Source organism: Peromyscus maniculatus, chromosome 13 (genome assembly GCF_049852395.1).
Source record: "Peromyscus maniculatus bairdii isolate BWxNUB_F1_BW_parent chromosome 13, HU_Pman_BW_mat_3.1, whole genome shotgun sequence".
NCBI classification, from domain to species: Eukaryota; Metazoa; Chordata; class Mammalia; order Rodentia; family Cricetidae; genus Peromyscus; species Peromyscus maniculatus.
The window spans coordinates 66,166,696-66,193,514 of NC_134864.1; the positions used below are offsets into that span (position 1 = coordinate 66,166,696).

At 40.9% G+C, this 26,819-nt stretch overlaps 3 protein-coding genes and 1 long non-coding RNA gene across 6 annotated transcripts in view; 1 reads left to right on the plus strand and 3 right to left on the minus strand.

Moving 5' to 3' along the window:
* The window catches only part of Ankar (ankyrin and armadillo repeat containing), a 71,667-nt gene extending 68,392 nt beyond the window's left edge, over positions 1-3,275 (minus strand). The window contains exons 1-2 of one of the 3 annotated variants that reach the window (XM_076550441.1): positions 3,154-3,275; positions 1,185-1,820 (exon numbers count right to left, since the gene is read on the minus strand). In XM_076550441.1, the coding sequence (XP_076406556.1) occupies positions 1,185-1,785 (601 nt within the window). In that variant the 5' untranslated portion in view covers positions 1,786-1,820; positions 3,154-3,275. Of the gene's footprint in view, positions 1-1,184; positions 1,821-3,123 lie in introns of all 3 variants that reach the window. The other 2 variants (XM_076550442.1, XM_076550443.1) reach the window with 2 other exon arrangements.
* Positions 3,276-6,558: 3,283 nt separating this feature from the next.
* Asnsd1 (asparagine synthetase domain containing 1) lies at positions 6,559-9,359 on the minus strand. The gene is made up of 3 exons (XM_076550444.1): positions 7,908-9,359; positions 7,460-7,641; positions 6,559-6,904 (listed from the first exon to the last, which is right to left on the minus strand). Exons 1-3 carry the CDS (start codon positions 9,357-9,359, stop codon positions 6,655-6,657), a joined length of 1,884 nt encoding a protein of 627 aa, XP_076406559.1. The 3' UTR covers positions 6,559-6,654.
* Positions 9,312-13,275, minus strand: Asdurf (ASNSD1 upstream open reading frame). The gene is made up of 4 exons (XM_042260425.2): positions 12,991-13,275; positions 11,473-11,526; positions 10,479-10,554; positions 9,312-9,451 (listed from the first exon to the last, which is right to left on the minus strand). Exons 1-4 carry the CDS (start codon positions 13,189-13,191, stop codon positions 9,372-9,374), a joined length of 411 nt encoding a protein of 136 aa, XP_042116359.2. The 5' UTR covers positions 13,192-13,275; the 3' UTR covers positions 9,312-9,371.
* Positions 13,276-13,387: 112 nt separating this feature from the next.
* On the plus strand, positions 13,388-20,868 carry LOC121822124 (uncharacterized). Its single transcript, XR_013044186.1, has 2 exons — positions 13,388-13,827; positions 20,394-20,868. It is a non-coding gene; the product is annotated as an uncharacterized LOC121822124 (long non-coding RNA).
* The last annotated feature ends 5,951 nt before the right edge of the window (positions 20,869-26,819 follow it).

Consider the following 26,819-nt stretch of genomic DNA (forward strand, 5'->3'; position numbering starts at 1 on the left):
GGCAGGAGCTGATGCAGAGGCCATGGAGGGGTGCTGCTTACTGGTGTGATCCCCATGGCTTGCTCAGCCCGCTTTCTTATAGAAACCAGGACCACTAGGCCGGGGATGGCACCGCCATGGGATGGAACCTCCCCCACTGATCACTAATTGAGAAAGTACCTTACAGTGGGATCTCATGGAGGCATTTTGTCAACTAAGGCTCCTTCCTCTCTGATGACTCTAGTTAATGTCAAGTTGACACACAAAATTAGCCTGTACAGTAGGACAGGTGTAATGGGGAAAATGGGGAGGAGGAGGAAGACTTTTATGTGGGGAAAGGGATGGAGAGATAAATGACTCTAGGAATGTTTTAAAAAGCCATAGGGCAACATATTTTATAAGCTTACTTAAATATATATAATATAGATTAGGTAGATATAGATATATGTATGTATATATGTGTGTGTATGCATGTATCCATCCTTTTTAGTTGAGTTCTATACCACATGGGATGATAATAATTCCCCTAAGAACCATGCATGATCACAATAGGACTTACACACATATGCAGTATGTATAGGGCCTGTATAGGTTCAAGCCAGATGGGATCCCAGATCTGAGAGGGGGAAGTGGATGTGGGCTCCATTCTCTAACTCAGACGCTACCTGTAATTGACACCTGCTTGCAAAGAATAAATGAGTTTTCTCCAATGGAGTCTCACTGAGTATACTTACCACAGTTCAGGGTAGGCCCCATGCCTAGCAATAGATGACCAACATAAACAAACTCAATGATGTTTTTGTAGGCTCTTTGTCTTATTTTGCTGTTTGGGAACTTCTTGTCTTAATAGTCTTTTGCATGCATATTGTGGTTTCAGATTTTGTACGTGTGGTGTGTGTGTGTGTGTGTGTGTGTGTGTGTGTAGGGAGGGAGGGAGGGAGGGAGAGAGAGAGAAAGAGAGAGAGAGAGAGAGAGAGAGAGAGAGAGAGAGAGAGAGAGAGAGAGAGAGGTTCTTTTTTCATTTGTTTTCCTTTTTGTTTTTTTAAAGTGATAAAGAAAGGAGGTGGAGTTGGGAACAATCTGGTAGGAGTTGGAGGCAGGGAAGTATGATCAGAAAAATATTGTATTAAAAAAGTTTATTTTCAATAAAAAAGAGAAAAAATGGCTTATGATAAAAATAATTAAGCAGTGCTAAATTCTCTTACCTGCTGAACTAAACTCAGAAAATATATCTTTGGTTGTTTGAGGCTTCCCATCTGGATCAATGTCCATGATAGTGCGCCACAATTCAGAGAATCTGGTTCGCTTCTCTTTGGGCATGTATATTCCATGCCACAGTGCTTTTAGCATATAGTCAATATAGATCAAAATTTGTCCAATTCTGGTATCATAATAAGCTGGAGGTAGTTGACAAGAAGAACTCTGATCATAATTTGCTTCTAAACTGATCGAAGGGATTTGATTTAAGCAATAAATTCCAACAGCCAACTCCCTTAAGATCTGATGGACTTCCCTATAGTCTAAATGGGCAGTGGGGTCCACAGGCGTCAATAGGATGGCGGTGGAGAAGCCTACATTATTTATTTGACTCATGAGTCCACATGGGATGTCTAGTTGAGAGCGAACATCCTCCTTGGCAGACAGCCAGCTGACGAGTGCTGTTGTTAGTAATTCTTGCACTTCGCTGCGATCATATTTTTCAAAGAAAGCAGAAGCATTTCTTTGCACTGCTAAATTTTCCAGGTAGGTTTCCTCATCTTGAACTTGATCAATTCTAACTATTCCTTTTTTGGATAGTCTTAACATTTCTAATTAAATCCAGTATGTCCTTCTTGAAGTTCCTGCAATGAGGGAAAAGACAAGCAATAATATTTGTCAGAGCAACAAAGGTGGATTTTTCTAGAATAAATATGTACCCTTCATTTTTCTAAAGTTAATATTTTCATGGCCAGTCTGTATCCTTTTTAACTTCCAATTAATTGCATCACAAGAAACTTAAATTTGAATTAAAATACTTAATGTTGTAAAATCTTTAACATTAATCATGTTAAATGATTTGTAAAACTGCTTCTAAGAGCCAAAAGTTATTGAGAATTTCTTGGGGCTACACAACACTCTCCAACAACCGACCACACAGATTGTGCTCTCTTAAGATTATATATAACATCTTAATTTGTGTAAGTACATTCTACAGCATTTATACAACAATGAAATAGCTTGACACACTTCCCATCTGTCTGAGTTAAGTTTCTATCGCTGTGATAAACACCATGACCAAAAGAACTTGTGGAGGAAAGGGTTAATTTGGTTTCCAGGTCATGGCCCATCATCAGTGGGGAGCCCAGGCAAGAACGGAAGCAGAGACTATAGAGGAACAACTGCTTACTGACTTGCTTCTCCAAGCTTTCTCACTTTGCTATTTTACAGCTTTCATGACCACTCACAGGGGGCTGGGCCCTTCCACATGATCATCAATCAAAAAAAAAAAAAAAAAAGTCCTTGCTGGGCATTGGGAGGCAGAGGCAGGTGGATCTCTGTGAGTTCGAGGACAGACTGGTCTACAGCTCAAGTTCCAGGACAGCCATCGCTATGCAAGAGAAGAGAAACCGGCTCAAAAAAACAAAGAAGAAAATGTCCCATAGACTTGTCTACAGAGCCATATGATGGAAACATTTGCTTGGTTGAGGCTTCTTTTTCCTAAATGACCTTAACTTCTGTCACTTGGCAAAAAACTAACCAGAACTTCATTATTAAAGGGCATGTGGCTGTATTTCAGAAGAACGTTAAGTTCGTGTATGAGAAGCCACTGCTATGTACTTTATTTTTCATTGTATAGACTTTTAACTCCCTCACTCCCCTTAACCACTCTCCTCCTGCATACACTGTTCTTCCCTTCTTCTCCACCCTGAGAAGCTCCTGAGACCTGTGTGCCCTCCTACTTTGTGGTGTTTCAGCCTAGGTCCCCACACGTCTGCCGAGCTGTTCCTCCTGCCTGCTTTTTAGTTTCCAAGCGGCCGAACACCCGCTTTCACAATAGTAACTGTTACTTTTTTCTGAGCATCTACTATGTGGGACGTGTAAAACAGTACTTTTACTTAATGTCATCAGCCTTCATTACACAGTGATTTTCAAAATTTAGCCTACATCAAAATCACCTGGACCTTCTTAAAATACCTGTTTCTGGATCACACAGACTTGGGGTAGAGAATTTGCATTTTGAAGTCAATGCTGATTCTGCGTACAGAATCCGGCTCTGTAGCGCTTTTTTTCTACTACGTCATAGGTGCCGACACGTAAACAAAGGATTACATGGGGGCTCACAGTTTTCAGAAACAGAACCCCGCTCCAAGTCTTGTGATCATAATCAGTTAGCATCTGTCAAGGACATGGGAGGAGATAAGGAAAAGGGAGAGGCCTACTTGGAAAAAAATTTTCTTGTTTAGGAGAGTCGCTTCCAGGATGGTCGCTAAGATACTCCCTGGAGCCGTTGCTTGGGATGGCTTCTCGATGGTTCTGAATCGCCCCACCATAACCCCCAGAGCGTGAGCGGGTCGGGGAAGCTGGGAGGGCCTTCCCTGTGCTGAGGGCCCGAGTTGGTGAGAACTGGGAGGGCCCTGAGCTGCGTAAAGCTGTCCTAGGGCTTTGCCATGTGCAGGCTGTGTCTCAGGCAGATGAGCGTGGGCTGGCAAGATCTCTGTACATCCTGCCCCAAGGCCACAACCTCATGGTTGATCCCATGAGGACAAATTATCTAACCTCTCTCTAGATCTCAGCCTAGCGTCTGTCACTGCTACTGCGCATCTGCTAACTGCAAAGAAAACAACAGAAACCCTGGAGCGGTACAAGCCAACATGACAGGCTCTAATGGTCCTGGTCTGGAATCCTATTGTGCAACACATGTTTACTGAACATCAGTTATGAGCCAGGCACCATGCCAAAGACTGGAGACCACAGATACAGGGAAAAGAGCAAAACCCCAAGGGGCTTAGAAACACAAAAGTGCTTGCCAATGTGGTGTAAGATGTTGACAGCACCCAAAAGAATGTTCATCTAGATGCCTGTGGAGTGACTTTTAAAATGAAGTCTGGGAAATGAAAAAATTATCTGTGCAAATAATTGCTGAAGTTGCTCTTCTGGGACAGGGATGCTGCTGTTGAAAGTTGAAGAAAAACCATTGCATTGAAATCAAGGGATGTGGGCACAAAACGAGTATATAAAACTGGGTGAAGAACAGTGTGGGATTTTGAGTTTATCCCAAATAATCGGGCTAAGGTGTTAACGATGCAGGTCAGAAGGCTAGGGTGATGGTAGTGGTGATGAGGGTGCAGTGCTGTGGAATTTCAGGTGGGTTATTGGTAACAGATTACAGGGTTGCAATGTGTTGAAAAAATGTGTCAGGGTGACCCTTCACTTCCTATCAGGGGTTACAGGGTGTCAAAATGAGATTCTAAGTCCAGCTGTGGACATAACATACCTTAAAGTGCCAGAGAAACAAAGAAATGTCAGATAGGTCTTAGGTATCAAAGATTAAAAAAGAGCAGCTGGGGTGAGACATATAAATTCATTGAAGCTAAAAGTAACTCAAGCCAAAGGAGTGGTTGAATCACCAAGACACAGCATACTTCTGACATCCAGGACAAAAACCTATGAAATTTAACATCTGAAGGTTAGCTGGAGAGAGCAACTAGAGCTACATAATGGGACTCTGTCTCAAAAACAGAGAGGAGGGAAGGGGAGAGGGAAGAGGAGTGGAGGGGAGCGAGACACACACAGAAGGGAGTTGGAGTGGGGAGGAAGGAGGGAGAACAGTTATGAAGGTTAGGGTCAGCAGAATACAATGAAGAGATGGCCATGAAAATCAGAGGAAAGCCACAACTGGTCAGAAGCCAAAGGATCTACATCATGAATTAAGTGACGGGTATGGCCAACTTTGTCCGTTGTAGCAGCCAGGTCAGGGGAAGCTTAACTCCTCTCAATCTTACACTGAGCAATGAGGCTCTTAGTGGCGAGGCAGAACTCTTTTACATGAAACTGCACTTACCAGGGAATAAATTCAGGGCACAGGGAAGTCTTTGTCAAGCTAGTCTATAAGTCTCCTAACAATTCTGTACTAATAGATCAGAAAGGTAGATTCCAAACAGTAAAGAGTATAGGGTGATACTGAGATGTGGTGGGATCACAATGGACAGTTAATGAGGTAGGCAAGAGCTGGTCACAGACTGCTATCAGTTTGATACACAATATTATGAGTGACATGGAAAACAGACTTTTGATTAGTAGAGGACCGTTTCTGTTTGCAGTGGCAAGAAAGCAATGGAGTAACTACAGGTGAGGTGGAAGTCATGATGCAAACACGCACCAGGATACGACTCCAAGGAAACCAACTCTATGACACCTTTGCTCTTGGACATCCACTCAACAGAAATCAGAAATAAATTTGACGACTTCTGTGCTGGGCAGGGGCAGGTGTTGGGCTAATTAACTGATCTGTGAAAGCTAAGATGGGATCAGACCATCTGAAGGACCAGAGAATATGTTAAATAGTTCTTAGAGAAATTCCTCAAGTAGGAAAATGAGCTGTGACAAGTGTATTAAGTCTCACTTAGGAACATGAATCTCAGTTATTTATCTTCTCAAAATTTTAGTTCTCGAATCTGTCAAACCTAAGCCGAGGTTCCTGAAGACAACAGCAAATTGAGTTATTTGCGGCTATGGCTCTCATGAAGACTGGGGGAACAACTGTGTTTTACACACTGACACCATGTTTGGTTTTTTCCTTTCCCTATACATCTCTGAACATCACCAGAGTATTCTACAAAGTAACTGAATTCTGACACTATCTTCCAGGAGTTGGCATCAGGCCCCAGGTTTAAGAGCTCTGTCTTGCTAGGCGGTGGTGGCGCACGCCTTTAATCCCAGAACTCGGGAGGCAGAGCCAGGCAGATCTCTGTGAGTTCGAGGCCAGCCTAGGCTACCAAGTGAGTTCCAGGAAAGGCACAAAGCTATACAGAGAAACCCTGTCTCGAAAAACAAAACAAAACAAACAAACAAACAAAAAAAAAAAAGAGCTCAGTCTTACAAGATTGGCAATTCAAATGCCCAGGGCAAGTTAAGCCTCTGCTCCTTCTCTACAGCCATTTATGAACTGGACTCTCACAACTGGCCCCAGCCTTCAGTGTTAATAGTGTGCTTATAGAACTCAGGAGTTCACACTCAGAATAGAACATGGAAACGGTCAGATGGAAATGATGCACAGGGCAAGGTGCTGGGGTGGAGGCAGCCTCCCAGGCCCTCTGTAATCTCATCCTAAAAGCCCTGTCATGCATTTGAAAACCGGAACTCATTACATCTTTATAAAGAGCTTGACTGGAGCTTCATCTCCAGCCAGCTTCACTCCACTTCTCAGGTGAAACTTCCCCAAAGGCCAGTTGTAAGCCTGTACACATTTGGGCTTTCTAGTAACAACCTCAAGGCTGAGGCCATCTAGGGAACCCTGCCTAACTTACCTCACGAACCTGATCAAAAGGACCCTTGATGGGAAAAGTAAAAATTCACACAATGAACTATGAAACCACCACATCCCACAATAGTAAGGCAGCAGCTGTTTATTTTTAGTGACTGTCATACAGTGTTATTACATGGTAGAATCATTATGTCATCTTCTTGAGAGGTTTTCTAAGGTAGGATTTGGAGCCTTCCACATTTATCAGATGCCTTCTCGTTAATTTTCTCCAGTTTTGCAATTCTAGATCCAAACTGCATGGCCCGCTTCGGCAGAAGGGCAGAGGCTGTGAGACCAAGTTCAACAGCTGCAAGGCGTAGAATGAGCTTCTCACCAACCCCACGGGGCAAAGTCAGGTCTGCTTTTTCCCAAATCGGCAGGGAATTTAGGAAAGACACAACATTCTCATCCAGGAAAGGAAACCTAAAATTCATTAAAAAAAACTGATAGTGACTACTATTAAAAAAATAGTCTATTAGTGATTATTCACACAATTTAATGGCTAAAATTTAATCACATTAAAAAGGTATTTCAAAATGTGGCAATCATATGCATTACAAAAATATTCTAAAAATCTAAATAAATTAGTTGTCTATAATATCAAGAAATAATTTCAAGTTGTTTCAGAGTATTTTTGAGGATGTTCCCAGTACACAGCATGTGATGAATAATTTAATTTATGTCTGATTTGAGCATGGCTACAGAAACTGAACTTTAGGGGCATGAAGTCAGTATAAAAGTTTCCAAAATTCTGGACTTGTAACACTGTATCAAAACTGTAGTATATAATCCCAAAAAGAATTACTCAGTCACCTTAGACCATGAGTGGCCCTTCAGCTTCGCTCTCAACTGTGGTCATAACGTACAGCTGAGACAGTGTGTCAGTGCTCCTGTTTTGCATGGGACCAATCTCTAAAGACAAGGAATGTAAAGCCTCCTTTTGTATTTTTACTAAAAAGCATTCAAATAGTGAGTTACCTAGCTTCCTTTCCATGGTCACCAATAACTCTGTCATCACGACCAAGGTTTCTGGAAGAAATGCGACCCAGTTCCATTGCTATTTCCTCATTCAATCCTTCTAGACCAAGAGATTGAAAGCGGACACGATGACGGGAGTAACCTGCCAGCTGCTCATCCGCACCGATTCCTGTGAGAATCACCTACAGAAACGTGACAAAAAGGATAAAGAAAGTGAGTTCTATTTTTCTTATAAAGCCTAAAAAGTTATAGTGTTAACATTTTAGGAAGAAAATCCACAAGTCAGAAAATAGTAAAAAAAAAAAGTTCAATTTTAAAGACATAATATACACTGTATTATAAAGTATAACTAAAATAAGAGTAGATTCTTACAACCTTAAATGCTGAAAGGTTCAAGAGTCAACACTAGGTCTCAGAAGTTCCTCTGAGCAAAAACCCCGGTGCATACCTTTGCACAGCTCTTGTAAGCTCTCACAGCATCCTGAGTCACTAACCAACCGATCCCTCTAGAAGCAAACCAGACAGCACAGCCAATGCTATCATCCAGAACTGTGTCCAAGGGATGAACTAAGTGACATATTCGAGCTCTTCTTAGTTTTTGTAGTTCTTCAAGAGGAACATTAATTTCAACAAAATTCCAAGTTCGACAAGGGTTGACAGACTGTAGTTCCTTTAGTCCTGCTTTTCCTGTGACTCGGTCTGGCACCTCGGCATCATCAGGACCCTCAGCCACTGCAGCATCCTGAGAGGACTCTTTAGAAAAGATCTCATGGTGGTTTTGCTGTTTTCTTCCTACAGTAGGAACACTTGACCCAGTCTTTTGTTTAGTCACAAAAGCCACATTCAGAAGATCAATTGGCTCATCTAAAGGAATATGACGATCAGCAAGGGCTGCGATCACCATGGAATCAATGCCTCCAGAAAAGAGGATTGCAATGTTTGCTTTGTTATTACAAGTTTTCAAAACTTCCTCTGATGCCAGGTTTTCCTCCCTAGCTAAACATAAGACGCGTCTCTTGACTGCAACATTCAGGACATCAATAAATTGATGGACTACTTTTTTTGTGTGTTCATCTCTAAGAAATATCTCAAGTGTCTCTCTTGTATGTGGAACACTGGAACTGTTTCTACAATGAGTTTGCAATGAAGCTTGAGGCAGCATCTTATTCAAGGGAGCAACAGGTTTTGAAAGATACAGTTTGTCTTCATTTGCTACCACTGACACAAACGACGGCAATTCTGTTAGAGTCTGAGCCGGGTCATTAACACATTCTTCAATAACATTCTCCTTAGAAACGTATTTCCAAGGATATAATTTTAAAGTCACACATCTTGAAACAGCAGCAGAATTGAGATCAATCTGGAAAATTCCAGATGCTGGAACTTCTTGCCACTGGTCTGTAAGTCCAGATATCTGGGCACCAACTGAAGAGAGGCAGAAAGTCTTGCCCAGATTACTAAAATGCCAAAGCAAGCTACGACGGCCAAAAAAGTCCCTACCAAACCATAAGCAATGGCTAGAGGCTTGATAATATATAAAAGACCAAGGACCTTGGACTTTAGAGAAGAGTGACAAAATATCAGATTCATTCTTACAGGCAGAAAGGCTACTGAACATAACTTGAGTGTCATTGTCTTCTGCTTCAACCTGTACTCCGTTAAAAACTTCTCCATTCCATAAGAACACATTGCCGCTTTCATCTTCCACAGGCTGGGCAGTCAAAATACCTCTCAAATGAAGAACATGACCAGAAAATAAACACTGATAGTTAACAGTAGATTTTAGCAACTGCTTGCTACTATTGGGGCCCCGTCGTCTAAGATTGTACAGCAAATCCTCTTTTAACTCTTTACTGAAGTGCTCAACAGAGAAGCCTACAGAACAGCAAATGCCACACATGGTTCTGTGAAGTCAGGGCGACTGGGTCTTGACTTCGGTTGTTTCTGAGTTTTCTAATGCTTGGTATTCTCTTATTAGTTCATCTAATGTATCTGTAGGAGGGAGGGAGGAAAAACATTGAAGTAAAAGTTCAGAGATGTTCACCTATTAACTCACGGACAAAACAGGCTACTTCTCAAGATTATATGAGTAGATGTACTGTACAATGGCCAGTAATAATTCAAATGTTTTAGTGACCAGCAATGCTGATATTTGGTAATAGTTTCTTTTCACTGAGTGCTTATTTTGGTCCAAGCATTTGGCTAACATTACAACTTTTAAGTCCAACAAGACCTTACAGGCTCAAAGTATTCCTCCCAAAAATGAAAAAAAAACTATATAATGATTTTTCATACTTTGGTCAAGCTCTTAAAAATAGATGCCTACCTTCCTTAGTAACTACAGCAAATACATCTTGCAGTTATATTTTTTATTTCATACATCTGTGATATATTTTGATCACACCCACCTCCTATTCCACCCTCCCTATCTCCAATCCATCAGGAGTCCCATCCCTAAGGAAACTGACTCTCCTCCCTCACAGTCATCAACTGCCAACCACAGCTCCTTGGTACTTCAGCTCTCACCCGTCCTCAGAAGTTTCTTTCAGCAGTGGATGACAGTTAAGACCGAGACCCACAACTGGTGCATGTGCAGACATTACGTGACTCTGGAGTGCTCAGTCCAAAACTAGATATCTATATCACACCTCTTACTCCTAAGGCTTGGGCCATAGTAAAAAGGGGGGCAGAAACACCTAAGAACAAGAGATGGGGAGGACTGCTGCAAGACAGTGTCTTCCAGACATGATGGGGTTGTTACGAATATAAACTTGTAGCAGCTGCAGCTGCCTGCCTAAGATCAAGCCAGTCACCAGCCATAGCTGAGGAATCTTTTTAAAACTATAGAGATCTTTGGAAGGCTAACTGGAAACACATTACTGTAATACGTACGCACACATTCATTCAGATAGGGTTTAATCAAGGCACCAGTATGAATCCCCACAAAAAGCCTATAAAAGGTTTTCTACAGCATTCCATACACAATACTGAAAACAAAACCAAAAAGAAAACCACTCACTTTTGCTTTCAGAAAACATTTTTGTTCGATCTGCAATAAAGAATATGTTGCTGTTTGGTTGCTGCTTGTATACTTTCTACAAAAGAAATTTATAATATCAGGACATGATTTGCATAGTGATGCTCAACAGAATCCTATTATCACTTATTCTTGAGCTTCAGGAATATTCAGAACAATAGTTTATCAAATATAAACAGATACAAAGTCACTCAATACTATGCCACCCAGAAATGGCTGTTTGCACAGCATGTGTATCACACCACAAAGGCTACCATAGCCACAGGGTTATATTTACTCTTATAAATGAGTAATACAGAAACGTTTTCTGATCAATGAAGGTTCTTTACATTATCACATCGGTACAACACTATAGTTCTTTGCTGCCCTCAAACTTCAGACATTTGATGTAATGCCAATCCTTCACTATTACAGATGCTGATAGCCACTGTGTAAACACCTATATGTTTTTATGGTTGTTTATGCATCAGTTATGCTAGGAAGCCCCAGGTCAAGTCTCATATAACATTTATACATTTTGCCAACTTGATCTCCAAAAGTCTTGTATTAATTTATCTTAGCTTCCAATATTTCACAATTGACAATATCAGAAATGTTGAAAATGTCAGTCATTATATAATCTTTAAAATGTTTGAAAGACCTCAAAATCATTTCTTCACTTGAGATGTAATTTTTCACAGTAAAACTACACATGAAACAGCAGCTGACTTATGAAAACACCATAAAAAAGTCATTAAATAGGTTAAGTATTTGGAATACTAAAATTTTCTGTGGAAAAGGAAGTAATTCATTCTTTGTTAAAATGCAATAGGGAAAGAAGTTTTCCAGCACTGAGATGTATTGACATGTGCAGAAAAACAAACTAGGACACTTAGCTTTACAATTCGTATGACAGAATTTTGTAATTTTAGCATAAATAATCTAATTCCTAATTTTAATATACTGTATACTATTCCAGATTCCTAAAGTAACTTACCCGATTCTTCTTCAGGTTAGAAAGTTCATCCACAAGAATTTTTTGTTCTTTAATCTATTAAAACAAAGAAAAACCTAAAGTAGAAGTTTTCCAAGTATGTTTAGTGAGGACATTCTAAGTAACGGGACTGGGGGCTGTCACACAGCACTTGTCACGTTGGACACTGTACAGATGCAATGGCACCCAGCTGGGGTCTGTGGGAAAACAGCTGGCTGGGGAAGGAAAAGCCGACTTAAGACTTACCAGGTGCCAGTTACCACCTTACCATGGCTTATACCTTAACCAAAGTGAGACACTGTCTACCAAAATTAACAGCAGTCCTTTAATTAGTTTATAAAGTCTTGCTGCAGACTAAAAAAAAAAAAAAAGAAGGAAAACGAATGTGGGTTTCTATCCTTCCCCAACAACCAGTGTTTCTCATGATGTATGCACTAGATGACAGCCAGACACTCAGATAAGACACATGGTACTGACTGACCCACCTGGGGAGATAAAACATCACCTTCTACCTTTACATTATTCTACTTTGCATGGTAAAGACTGCATACTGCTGGATCATTAAGCTAGGCTTGTTTGTGATCATCAGGTGAATGCCTAACTAGGCAATAACTCCTTTTAAGTAATCACACACCACCACACGCAGTATTAAGCAGATTATTTTGAAAACGCACACCCACCCTATTGAGTGTGCACCCCTAGGTCTCCACACTGGCAGAGGTGAGAGTTGTAGTAATGACCTGCAAAGCCACAAGAGTTCATCTTCCTTGAGACTCAAGTCTGCTTGTACCGTGTTTTAGGAATGACAGGTATACATCTCGTTTCAGTTATCAAAGAAAACTGTGATACAGTGGGAAGAAGGCCACTAACTGAAGATGTCATTTGGGACAGAAAAAAAATGTAGAATTTAGGACGTCTAATACCTTAAAAGACTTAGCCGGGCGGTGGTGGCGCACGCCTTTAATCCCAGCACTTGGGAGGCAGAGGCAGGAGGATCTCTGTGAGTTCGAGGCCAGCCTGGGCTACCAAGTGAGTTCCAGGAAAGGCGCAAAGCTACACAGAGAAACCCTGTCTCGAAAAACCAAAAAAAAAAAAAAGACTATACCCACACCCCTCCACTACACGTTTAAAGATTTTTGTCTGTAACTGCAAGTTAAGATTAATGGTACAGTTCAGCATGGTGGTGCATCCCTGAAATGTCGACTCTTAGGCAAGAGAATAAGGTCATCCTCCCCTCAAACTACGGTGTGTTGGAGCCTGGCCTGAGCGACATGGAAACCCTAAACCTACCCCGAAGGAAGGAAGGAAGGGAGAGAAGCAGGCAAAGGTTCATTTGCTAGGGTCCTCCTTAGAGACGACCGGATGAATGCTTTGGGGTCACTCAAAAGTTGACACCCTGCGTCGGCACCGGTGGTGAGGGCGGCTGGAAGCACGGGGGCTCGTTTCTAAACTTTCGGGGGAGAAACGGCAGAGTCGCGGGCCCCAGCCCCAGGGAAGGCGCTCCCCCGCGTCCCACCGCACCTTGCTGCTGAGGGCCTCGGTGTTTGCAGCCGTCGAAGTGTGGACGGGCGCGGGTGCAGCGCGGCCGGGGGCCGGCACGGGTGCAGCACGGTCGGGGGCGGGCACGGGTGCAGCGCGGTCCGGGGCGGGCACGGGTGCAGCACGGTCGGGGGCCGGCACGGGTGCAGCGCGGTCGTCGGCGCGCACCCCACGGCCGGGCATCTCCACGCTGCGCCGCACGACGGGGACCAGCGCCGAGATGGGAACGGCAGCCGGAAAGGCCGGACGAGGACCGCGAAGGCTCCCCCTCCCCTAGCCCCGCCCCTTCCGGCACCCCGACCAATGGAGTCCGCACACTCACGCCTGCGCAGTCGAGGGCGCGCGCGGGGAGGGGCGTGGGCAGAGGAGTGCGCATGCTCAGGATGGTTTGAAGCTGAAGCGGCAGCTGCGGGAGTGTGTGCATCTTCTGTGTCGTTGCCCAGCGGGTCCGATGTCAATAATAACAATAGTAGTAGTAATAGTAATAACAGTAACAACAACAATAATACAACCATCATCTTCATGTCACTCTCACATCCAAATAGACTGTCGAGGTAGAAATACCAGACAAGGTAGGAAGCTGAAGCGCGGGTTTCAGACACACAGTGCCGGGCTGTAGAGACTTGGCAAGGTTTTTGACACTCTGTGGTCAGGGCTGCCAGATGAAATACAGCAGCATCACAGGAATGTAAGATGAATTTTGTGTCATTTGCTCCATGCAATATCTCAGTCAAGTCTGGACACAGGCAAGATTTTAATGAGTGTTTTCCCGCTGACTGGGGTGTGTACAGAGCAGCACCGGAAGGGGCCTAGCTGCAGGTAAGAGGGCCGCAGAGACTGACCTGTGGTGGGCTGTCGTTTTGTTAAGACACGGGTAGTTTGGTAACTAGAAACCTTCAAGGTTGCGATCTCTTGCTCTGTAAGTCATTAATCAGTAGTGTGCCCGACTCTGTGATCTTGGCATTTCTTCTTTATGCACTTCTTGGGTGCTTAACAGCTTTAACATCTCTGATTCTTTAGTGAGTTGACTAAAACTTTTGACATACGTTTGAAACGCACAGGTGAACTGGTAATGCAGACAGCTCAAATGGCTAAAGGTTTTACACCGTGAGTTAAGCTACGCATGCCTGTTACTGATGCTTTGAGTTAATCGCAAGTGGTTATAGAACCAAATGTACTTTAAAATGTTTTCCTTCTCATTGAATTTTTTCTTTAATTTTTTTCTTATTATTAAGAGATTTTCTATTCATTTTACATACCAACCACAGATTCCCCTCACCTCCCTCCTCCTGCCCCCAAGCCTTCCCCCTCAACCCCTCCCCCCATTCTACCTCCTCCAAGACAAGGTCTCCCTCCCCTGGGGAGTCAGCAGAGCCTGGTACATTCAGTTGAGGCAGGTCCAAGCCCCTCCTCCCTGCACCAAGGCTTCGCAAAGTGTCCCTCATTGAATTTTTTAAAAAAATTTTATTTTTGTTTCTGATTGCACATTCCTGCTAAGCTATATCACACTGGAAACAATGATGATTGGGAATTTAGTTTTATAGTCTAACCGTTTATTTAGTAATAGCTGCAGGATGGGACATACATGGTCCTTTTTAGAAAAGATTGGTAGGTAATCCAGTTTGTCAGCCTCTTTGTGCCCATTGAATGAGAGCAGCTCCTAGCTCTCTGGGCTGGTCAGTTACGTGTGTTTCTATGTTTACCGTCAACCTGAGACTGAAGTTGTTAGAATACACATTACATCTCACTATGTAAATGTCAAATAATTTCCTACTTTGGAACATATTAATAATCATTATTCCTTTATTTTATTGATTAAATTCATCCTTATTTATTTTCTGTACATGTACACTGATCACGGTCACCCCCACCCCCCTAGCAGCCTGTCTGTCCACTCTGCTCCCCACAGGTCTCTCTCATAGTTAAAGGGGTATTTTGAAGTTCAAAAAGTTAATATCTGTATGTGCTCATTGTTAGTCTCAGGCACATACTGAGGTCTACATAAGTGTGCTAAACAGCAAATCAGAAACTATCCCAATGGGTTTTTATAAAACAAAGAATCTGGGCTGTGGATTGCCTGGTTTATTTCATATTAAATATACATCTTCTTTTTCAGTTATTTTCAACAAGGCTAGAGTGTCCATAGCTAATGCTTTAAAAACACATGGAGGCACTTTTGGTTGCTGGGTGGCTTCTAATTAATTCTGGTGGGGTAAGGTAAAGTGGGAGCCCCTTGTAAGGTGACAGACTGAATCAGGCTGCTTTTAAGTAGAAGAACTAGCAGTCCAAAGGCAATCTCAGTAAAGAGATAGTGCTGGGCATTGTGTAGGATAAGAGGGGGCAGACAAGGGGTTAACAAGGTGAAATCAAAGGACAGGAAATACCACAGGCTTACGAATTTTGTCAGAAGGCAACAGAACTCAAGACACCGAATGTTGTTTACCAGAGGAACTCTAGGATCTGTGAAGTAGACTACTGAGTTCTTATCAGAGGCATTGGGAACCCTCACTCTCAGGGTCCGGACAGTGGCTCATGTCCTGTCCTTGTTTCCACTCTGCTCTCCTGCCAGGGCAATTTGACGATTTCATTGTTGGTGATTCTACCTCACAATCTAGTTGTTAGCGTCACTTGTGAATGTTATCGGTGTAAGATAGGTAAGCTGCCTATGTCTGATCTACTCAGCATGTCTGACAGCTATGCAAAGATCAATCGAAATTATCGTCTTTTAGATTCCCGCTCTACACTGCCTACTTAGCTATCAAAGGTAAAGGCTGTGCTTCCCATGTTGAGGTCTGCGAGACTGAAGCAGACTCGATCATCTCTGCAAGTTGGCTCACACCACATGGCTGTCAGTAAAAATGGCTGTGCAATGTTTACTACCAGAGGAGTTGCAAATACCAGGTAGGCATTTTGATGCCTTTAGAACATGTAAATGTGTCGTCCTGAGTGAATTAACAAAGAGAGAGTCTATCTAAATGATACATGATGGTAGCTACTTCCAATTCAAGTGGTGTTTTTCTTTATAGATAATCCTCATTCTTTATAACTAAGGAGGTTTTGGCCTAGTTCTGATGGTTTACAGTAATTAAGTTTTATCAAATCATTAATCAAAATATATTTACAACCAAATGCAATACTGCCTTGGGAGCATTAATTTGTGTGTGTGTGTGTGTGTGTGTGTGTGTGTGTGTGTGTGAAGCAATTCAGCTTACCTGTGTTTGCCTGTACGTTCTGATTGGTTTTTAAAAAAAATATTTCTATGCAGTAGCTGTTAGCTTGACCTAGAAAAACAAAACAAAACAGCTCATGACTATGTACTTGAGTTCCAAATAATTTTATAGCAGAAGCTTGATGTTGCTAGACTAAGATTAAATTCTGTACTACCAAAGCTGTACTTAGTGCTAGCTTAATGTTACTATCGTAGGTGTAACTGCTACTATGCTTGAGCTTATGTTGCTCAGGCCGCCTAGAAAAATATCCATGGGATGGCTTTTGCAGGAGCAATGTCTACAGGGAGCCATAGAAGAGGGAGGGAAGCTGGACAGCCAGAACATGGGAAAGTTTGTTTGGAAAATCAAATGTGTTATTATGCCACTGGCACTAATACTTAAGCTAGTTGCGATTTTACTTGAAGTCAAGTGAAGAAGCTAAGAACAACTAGACAGAATGGCTGTGGTTTACATCAGCAACTGGGTTTTAAACTGAAAGGCATGTGGTCAAGAGTTTAGTTCAATCAGATAGAGAAACTTTTATCTATACTTAAGTATTTCTATCACAAGAGTCAAAAGACATTGCGCCTTTTTAATTTATTGATTTTAGTAATTCTCATTCATAAATTTTGTTTTCTTGAAAAATATTTTCTAAGTATAATAGTAAAAATACTGTGTCTCTTAAGAATTAGAAGAAAATTTTTATGCTATAAGAATAACCAGAAAGGAACCTACAGGAAAGGGTATTCTTGATGGAAATGAAAATGATTCCTGTAGACAGTTTCTTCCACAGTTGAACACAGTGTTAATACAAACCCTGACAATCCAGCTGAGTACTGTGGCATCCACATGTAGTCACAGCACTCAGGAGGCAGAAGCAGGAAGGTCTTTCCCTGGTTCATGGCTTGTCTGCTTTTTCAGCAAGCAGAGGTTTTCAACTCTGGTGGAGACCACTTCCCACTTATATCCTTTATAAGAAATAAGTTATTTTGGTGTTAAGTCTAATCATTAAAACATGATCACAACACTTTTTCCCTTGCACATCTAGAAGTATAGTACTTTGAGATTTCACATGTAGGCTTGCATTTGAGATGACCTAAAAAGTACATTTCACTGGGAGAAAAAGCAAGAAATTCACAAAGGTCAATAAAATTGTAATATGGACATATATTCAATATATTTATAAACAAAACAAAGTGGCATTGCTTTAAAAATGGAAATACAAAGCCAGGAAGCTTCCAAAAGACTCGAGTCTCTATATGTTCTTTTAGTTATTGGCATAGAAATCGACCCAAGTTAGTTCATTTATAAGACAGATGCAGAGCTCTTAGGAATTCTTACCAGAATTTTGTGAATGTCTAGGAAACTTGGTTAGATTGCAGGGGGATGAAAGGTATGGAGAAAGATGAACTAGCTTCAAAGAGAAGGAATACACAGGCTTTAAAAAGCAGGAAAATTTTCTAGTCATTCTAAGAATTTTGGTGAAGCTTAAACAGCATGTGAGATAGCAAGGCATGCAGGCTTAGGGGAGGAGCCTGTGCAGAAGACAGCCTGTGCAGCCTTGGAATCAGGAAGAAACTTGATTAATTGAGGAATAACAAGGCCAATAAATGAAATTAGCTCATTAACTACGAAAATTTGGAGGGAATTATGGCAGTAGGTAGGTGGAGCCAGAGCCCTGAAGCCTCTGCAGAGGCTTCTCTCTAAGCACTCACTATACACAGCGCTAAGTACTAAGCACTCACTATACACAGCGCTAAGGTGTTTCTTATTACACCACAGGGCATACACAAGTCTGCAGATTCATTTCACACACAGTAGAATTTTCCACCAGAACACTTTCCACATCTAAAGGAAAGGTCAGGGTCTAACTCCAGCAGTGTGCCTTGGCTCAAATTAAGTGAAAAGGTCCGGTATAATGTTAGAGGTATGGATCAGCCAATCAGTAGAACATGGAGTAAATACACATGGAGTTTACACACAACTGGTAGTCTCTATCAACTGTAGAAGAGGCAAAGGCCTGATGATTTTCTCCTCCCAACTTGTAGTGAAATCTAAGAAAATTTACCTAGATTGAAGAAGGAGAAAGAGCATGGGGAGAGGAAATGTACAGCCTCCTCATGCTTTTTTTCCTTTTGTTTTTAAGGGACAGGGGTCTTACTGTGTAGTTGAGGTTGGCCAGGAACTCACTATATGACCCAGGCTGAACTTTATTTAAATGGAGATCTTCCTGCCCTAGCTTCCCAAGTGCTGGAATTACCAGTATGTGGTACCACACGCAGGGAGATAAGGTACTTTTAAAAAGGGGGAACAGGAAAACTGGTCAGCTTTTGTATGGGTGTGATGTAGGTCAAAGATGAGGTTATTGGTACCTGTGTCTGCACTGGGCTTATTTCACTTTACATCACGCCCTGTAGTTCCATCCATGTCACAAATGACAACTTCTCCTCCTCCCCTCCTCCTCCTTCTTTTAATTTGGATCGTCTTAATGGTTGAACAGTATTATGTGGGTTGATGTAACATACTTTCTTTATCCATTCATCAGCTAATGGACAACAATGTTTATTTATGTCTATTAATAAGTAATAAAGAAGTATAAATGTCTCTTCAACATACTCCTTTTCATTTGTTTGGATATAGATCCAGTAATAGCATAGCTGGGATCATATGATAGTTCTGCTTTTAACTTTTTGAGGAAACTCCCTACTATTTGCACAATAATATCGTGTGTGTGTGTGTGTGTGTGTGTGTGTGTGTGCCTGTGTATGTATGTGCCTGTGAATGTGTGTCTGCCTATGGATGTGTGTGCATGTGTTTCCATATAACTTTTAAGTTCATATATTTCTGCCTTTGGGAAACAATGCCTTTGGTATTTTGATAAGGATTTCATTGGCTCTATAGATTATTTTTATTATGGACATTTTGACAATATTACTTGAACATAAATAAGTGTCTTTCCATTTTGCCTGCCTTCTTTCCTTTCTTTCACCAACATTTTATATTTTTTATTGTATAGAACTTTCATTTTTGTTAAATTTATTACTAGATAGTTAATATTTAATAAAATGCAGCTATTGTGAATGAGACTGCTTTATTGATTTTCAGATAAATCAATACTAGTATATGACAGCAGTGCTGATTTCTGTTTGTTGCCTCTGTGCTCTGCAACTTTGCTGGATTCACTTGTTCCGAGAGTTTTTGGTGGGATCTTTGGGGTTTGACACAACATTTTACCAGCTGCAAACACTGTCAGTCTGAGTTCCTCCCTTCCGATCTGAATGCCCCCTTTTTCCTTCTCTTACCTAATAGCTCTGGCTAGGACTTCTAGTTCCATGATGAGTAAAAGTGTTGAAAGTGGTATTCTGGTCCTGGACCATATTTCAGAGAAGGCAGCTCTTAACTTATTTTCCATCGTTACACATACTTTTAATATGTTGAGGCCCATTCATTCTTTTTATAGCCATTTTTCCAGAGGTTATTTTTTTTATCATAAAATGACATTGAATTGTATTCTATTTATATTATCTTGTTTTTATGCATGCTGTACAAGTGGTTCATCACTGAGCTGCATCTCCAGCTGGGTGTGTTATCAGATGCATTTTCTGCTGCTATTGAGACGACCATATATATAGTTTTTGTCCTTTGCTGTGTTGACTTGTATAGAATGTTTATCTGTTTGTGTAGGCTGAATGAGCCTTGGATTCCTAGGGTGGTGAGTCATCTTTCTAACATGCTATTAAATTTGATTTGATGTATTATATTGTTAGGGAATTTTGCATCTGTGTTCATTAGTAATCTGGTCTATAGCTTTTGTTGACTGCTATGTCTTGTTTTGGTATCAGTGTGATTTTATCCTTGTAGAATGAGTTTGGGAGCATAATTCCTTCTTTTCAGGTTCTTTGGAATAATTTAAGAGTTGGATCACTCTCCTCTTCCAAAGATCTTATTGGAATATGGTGTATTTTCCTGACATAGGAATGCCTCCCTATAATATAGAACACAGTCATCATTTTAATTAGAAAATGGGTGACCTGAACTCATTCGTCAAGGAGCTGTGGGTGCACTACTGTGACATGTGGAAACCTTCTTTTCTTCAAAGCTCAGGTGTTCCCTTGGAGCCCAGCTTTCGAAGGCATGATAACGTGTTCTCCACTGTCTCTATTCCCACCCTTGCAGGAAGAATGTGAACATTTTTTTTCTTTCTACATCAGACAGCTTGCCAAATGGGATTCCAACATATTTTTCAGTTCTTCTAAAATGTCTGGATTATTGCACAAGCATTCCAGTCTCCCAACCATGATGGTGCCCAAGGCCCTGTGTGCCTGGCCTATTCTTAGAGCATACTAGACAGAGTTGGCTGAGAAGCAAGGCAACTCTCCAGGCAGCCAGCAGTGGACAGTGCCAAGTCACAAGATTGTATTTTCTCAAGATGCCAAAAGACATAGAAGATAGCAAAGAGGGAAAAAAGAAGAAAAACATCAACAAAATCATCTGTCATTTTTTTCCTTCCCTCCCTAATGTACATTAAAACTTTATTTGCAAAGCAGAAACAAAATTGTTTTCTCCAAGGATGAGCCTCCTAACTGGTTATTTGAGTTACTTGATATAAAGTAGTCAGCTGTGAAATCATATACATGTGAGAAACCCTAAACAGACTAATGAGGTTGTATTTATATATTTGTGCATTTATATGTGTATATGTAACAATAATAATGAAAGAGAAAGAGGAAATAAATTTGAGAAGAAGCAAGGTGGTATGGAAGTTAAAGCAGAGGTTCTCACCCTGTGGGTCACGACCCCTTGGAGGGTCCAACAACCATTTCACAGGAGTTACCTAAGATCATCAGAAAACACAGATATTTACATTATGATTCATAATAGTAGGAAAATTATAGTTATGAAGTTGCAAAAAAATAATTTTATGATTGGGGGTCACCACAACATGAGGAATTGTATTAAAGGGTCACAGCATTAGGAAGGTTGGGAGCCACTGGGTTAGAGGAGGAAAGAGAGAGGGGGAAATGATATAATTATATTTTAACTTAAAAATTTCAAATAATTTAAGAGACTAAAAAAAGAGAACAGTGAGCCATAACTAATTAGGAACAGAAGTTAAGGGAGATAAAAATTGAAACTATTGAATAAATAGAATCAACAGAAAAGCAAGTAAAATAAGAACTTGAGTTCTTATAAAATATTCATTTACCTTACTGGGGGAATGGAGAGTCAGTAAAAGTTACAAGTTTAGGAATAAGAATGGCCAAATACACAAGATTGGAAAGAACACTTTTAAATAATAATGTTATGTATAATTTAGCTGCAGTAAATTGGAAAAAAATCTTAAAACAAAACCCTGTATTTGACAAATTATGAATGGAAAGAATGACTCGAGAAAATAGTAAACAGATAAAATGAATAAATACAGAAAAAGTGAAAAGATGATAGGAAAAATTGTATTTAAAACATACTAACCTGAATCATTTTTGTTTTACTATTAATGTCTTTCTAACCTACAAAGAATGAATATTTTCTGTATTTGAACTAGCTCAGTGGGTAGAAAATTGGAAAAATTGTGGGGAAAAAACCTAATTTGTGGAGTCAGTATGGTCTTCACATCAAAAAGTGCTCCGAATGAGAATGACCATCCATAGGCTCGTATGTTTGAATGCTTGGTTTCCAGTTGGTGGAACTGTTTGGGAAGGATTGGGAGGCATGGCTTTGCTGAAGGAGGTGTGTCATTGGGGCGTGGGCCTTGAGATTTCAAAAGCTCACACCATTCCCAGTTACCTCTCTCCCTGCCTAGTACCTGTGAATCAAGATATACGCTCTCAGCTACTGCTCCAGTGCCACGCACACCAATGCCATGCACACCAGTGCCACACACACCAGTGCCATGCACACTTGCAGGCATGCTTCCTGCCATGAAGATCATGAACTCCAACCCACTGTAACTGTGAGCCCCAATACACATTCACTTTTTTTTTTTTTTTTTGGTTTCTCGAGACAGGGTTTCTCTGTGTAGCTTTGCGCCTTTCCTGGAGCTCACTTGGTAGCCCAGGCTGGCCTCGAACTCACAGAGATCTGCCTGGCTCTGCCTCCCGAGTGCTGGGATTAAAGGTGTGCACCACCAACGCCTGGCCACATTCACTTTTATAAGTTGCCTCCATCATGGTATTTTATCATGGCACTTGAAAAGTAACTAAGATTCTTTCCTAAATGTATAACTATGGGTGCAGATACTTAAGTAAAATATTAATATCCTGACTGTATCATCATACTGGCTGGAGATTACAATGAAGTGGAAATTATTTCAAGGCACATGGAAGTGTTTCCTTGATGAACTAATTGGCAAATAAATCAATTCAAGATGTTGATAGAAAAGGTTTCATGAGACTGAAAGCAAATACACTTGCATCCCAAAATAATATTGGGTAAAGTACCATCACTCTCAATGTACAGAGAGAATTTATAAAGGTGTCTACAGTAAAAAAAATAACTAAAATTTCTGTTTAGTAACAAATGTGTTACATAACCATAAAATAATATCAGTTTATGTAAAAAAAATTTGGTTCTAGAAGGAAACGATATAATGGTACATTTAATGCAGTATAATTCTATTTTAAACATTAAATAAATTTTAAGAAGTATTACTACATTGATAATTTCTTATAATATGATTTCAATGTATGTATTTAGGTTCAAATAATATTTTAATATTGCAGTGTTTAATAGGATTTAGCAACTTTTACATGAATAAACTGTGCTATTTCAGGTTTTAAAAATGAAGGAAATACAGGCATATGTGATGGCCTGTGCTGGTAATCATGTCATTGTAGAAACCGAGACATGAAGCCAGTGATAGGCATGCCCAAATGCAAGTGTCATACTGAAATTATCACAATGAATTATTGACTGTAAGAAGAGTTGGATGAAAGTCATTTTGCCTTTCTGTTAGAACTCAGAAGATGTTCCTGAGACTCTAAAGTGATGGCACCTATGCCCTGCAGCCACTCCTGGCTAGAAAAAATGCCTGGCGCCTATTGTTAGGTCTTCAAATATTTGTTGAATCCAACTGAATTCAGTTTTGCACCCATTGAAAACCATTTCACAATTTTGTTCGTGGAACCTTCCCCTGATAAGAAGGTCAATGATCAGATAAATAGTCCTGTGCCCTGGTATCTTCTCTGTACTAATAAGCTGCGTGACCTTGGACAAATCACTAATTTGGGGGCAGTGCATTGTCAGCATTGAGAGAACATAAGTGATGTGTGAATCTATTTAGGATCGCTTATCACATACGTTCTTTATATATATCTGGCTTTTCAAGGTTCCTCTGTGTAGCCCTGGCTGTTCTAGAACTTGCTCTGTAGATCAGGCTGGCCTAGAACTCGGAGATCTCCATGCCTCAGACTCTCAAGTGCTTGGATTAAAAGCATGCGCCACTACACTTAGACTGTTCTACTCTTTTAAACATTCGATAAAGAATTTGCAAAGACTTGAAATGTTAGCTAACTAACAAAAATCTTACGGGGTGGACATTATCAGTTCAATGGATAGGTAAAGTGAGTCAGAACTGTGAGCCAAGGAAGGAGCACACAGGCCCACCCTCCCTGAGGAGCTGTCTGTATGTAATGGTTGCTGGTAAAGGAGAAACCACTTTCTTCAGTGCTATAACCACTGGTAAGTTGCCCACACTCCTAAACAATCCCCTCTTTTGCTCATGTAAACCTCACCTGTGAACTCCTAAAACAAAGAGAGGGAAATAGGAGGGAGACTTCCTGGGAAAATAAAGAAGTTCACCAGGAAGAGGAAGGGATGTGCCATAGTAATGGTGATGGAAACAACCCAAGTATATGATATACATGTCTGAACTTGTCAAAGAATAATAAATAAAAATGTAAATGCCCTACTCCCAAATTGAGAATAATCACTAGCACACAGGCGCTTCCTGTCCTGCCTTGCTCAGCCTGCAAAGGACCCTGTTCCTTTTGACTGATGGACGGCATCATAAGATTTTGACACAAGGCCACTGATCTGTTAGAGAGTCTCAACTTTTTATTTAACGAGATAGGGATTCTACTGAGTTATGTGTACTGTAGGCCAGAGGCTGAACTTGCTGGGCCAGAGGCAAAAAGAGACGGCGGAGAGGAGACTGAAGCAGAGGGGTGTGCTGCAGCCTCTGATGGACACAGTGAGGAAGGTCAGAATGCACCTGCCCAGTGGTTGGATGCTTCGCAGTAGTTACAGTCATGCTCAGGTGTGAGCATCAGTTCTCAGGAGCCTATGGCTACTGTAGAATCAAGAACGGAGACAGTGGAGGACAGTTTATAGTACTAAACATGAAAGAGAAAGATGAAAGAGCAAGTCTGATTCTTAGCTTACACCTTAAACTAGGAAAGCAAGCAAAACAATGCAGAAGATAGGAAATAATTAATGCCATAAAAACTAGAATCTGTGACACAACGGTTGATTCTTTGAGCAGGCCAACAGAGCTGATGTGTGCACAGCCAGGCCGGTCAGAAAAAGAAGCAGGTCAGGAAGCACCAAAGCAAAGCCCCTACAGAAGCGACTGCTCTTGGTGGACTCACACTTTCAGTCCTTCCATTAAAACAGGAATCCTTAAAAATTGCTGCTTTTACTGAACACACATAAGGGGACATTCTCATATACATTTTTGCCTAGTTTCTAGAAATCCTGTCAAACAAATACCAAATGACAACTGCACCACTTTTTAGTTTCTCTTGGACATTGTGGTTCATAGCTCTCTGTAGTAATACAGTCAGCAATATTCTAACAACATTTACACTTACTTCTACATTAGAAACAGGGTTACAGGATTGAGTGTGTACTACACACACACACACACACACACACACACACACACACACAAAATCCTGGGCATATATTTATATCAAGGAGAATGATGATTGTAGTTTCTTTCATTTCTCTGTCTACTAGTCAACAGGTGAGTAGACCCAGGTAAAATGAATTACAATAATAGTCTTCAATTCAGCTAATATATCCAAAGCATTGTTTCATCATGTAATCCATATAAAAATCAGTAGTGGTATTTTCTAGAAGTGTTTTACATGCTTTAATACTGTCTTCAAAATCCATTACACATTTTATATTTCAAGCATATCATAATTCAGATTTAATATATTTAAGGATCTTGATTTTCACGTTTCAGTGGGTAACTGTGCTGGTTGTACAGGTGTAGGCACGTACACTTAATAACACAAGAGTGTCTGCCCTTGCAGTGTGAAATCTAGAATCACAGCCAAACAAACCTGGAAATAGTCTGGGAGGGAGCACATAAGCACATCACCGGGAGAGAATACTGTTTGCCTTGTCCTGCAAATGAGCAAACTGGATACCAGGGTCTGCAGACTGCTGCACTTTCTAGTATTAATGGTGTGGCTCTGTTGGAGTGTTTTGCAAAAACAAGACACTTGACATTGTATGTGCTCTTAAGATTTTATATACACAACTTGTCTCATTCCATAAAAGCTTGGAAGGAGAAACTATTTGGAGCATGAAGGAAAGATGGAAGGAAAAAAAGGAAAGGAAAGGAACCAAACCAAGAGAGGGAAGGAAGAATGGAAGGGAACGTGAGGGACAGAAAGAAAATGGAGGTAGGAGAGCGGGTGATTGGAGGAAGGTGACATCTCTCCAATGTCCATGCTTCCTAGGGCAGTGGGTGATTATCTGTGATGTTAAAGTAAATGTTCAAACAGAAAGCTTAGCTGCTGAATGCAATGCTAATTTAAGCTACAAAGTACATTGAAAAGCAAATCATGTCCCCAGATCCCCTTAGACTGTGGACTTATTTACATATGGCACAGATCTAACAGACCTTGGGCTTTGTGGTCACAGCCCTGCAGACTATAAAGTTCACATCAGGGAGCTGATTGGAAAAACCTACCATCTGCTCCCTGAAGGTCTGTTTAGTACTGAAAAGAATGTGATATCAATGTGAATATAGTTCAACTCAGAATATGCTTTAAAATTCTAAGTGAACTCTTTTTGCATGTTAAGAGACACTCTTTGTTGAAGTCTGTGTGTGTTAAATGTGTATTTTATTTATGTATACACACATAGATAGACACACACAGAAACACATTAGACACAGACACATATATATGCACAGGCATAGACACACGCGAATAGACATAGATACACACAGAGAGGTACATACACACAGGTATAGACACACAGACACACAGACATAGATACAGAGAGAGAGACACACACACACAGACACACACACGGACATAAACCTCTGAGTCCAGAAGAGGAAGTATTAGAGGTGGTTGTGAGCTACCCAATGTGGGCTCTAGGAACCAAACTTGGGTCCTTGAGCCACTACTATAGCCGTGTGTGTGTGTGTGTGTGTGTGTGTGTGTGTGTGTGTGTGTGTGTTGGACATTAGTTTTATCATATAGCCTTAGCTGGCCTAGTACTCACTATACCCCAGGCTGACCTCAAACACACATTGTCTTCCTGCCTTTGTCTCCCCAGTGCTAAGACTATAGGAATACGCCACTACACCTGGCTTGGCTAATTAATCTGAGACAAAGTACTGGCTAGTTAATTTTTAGA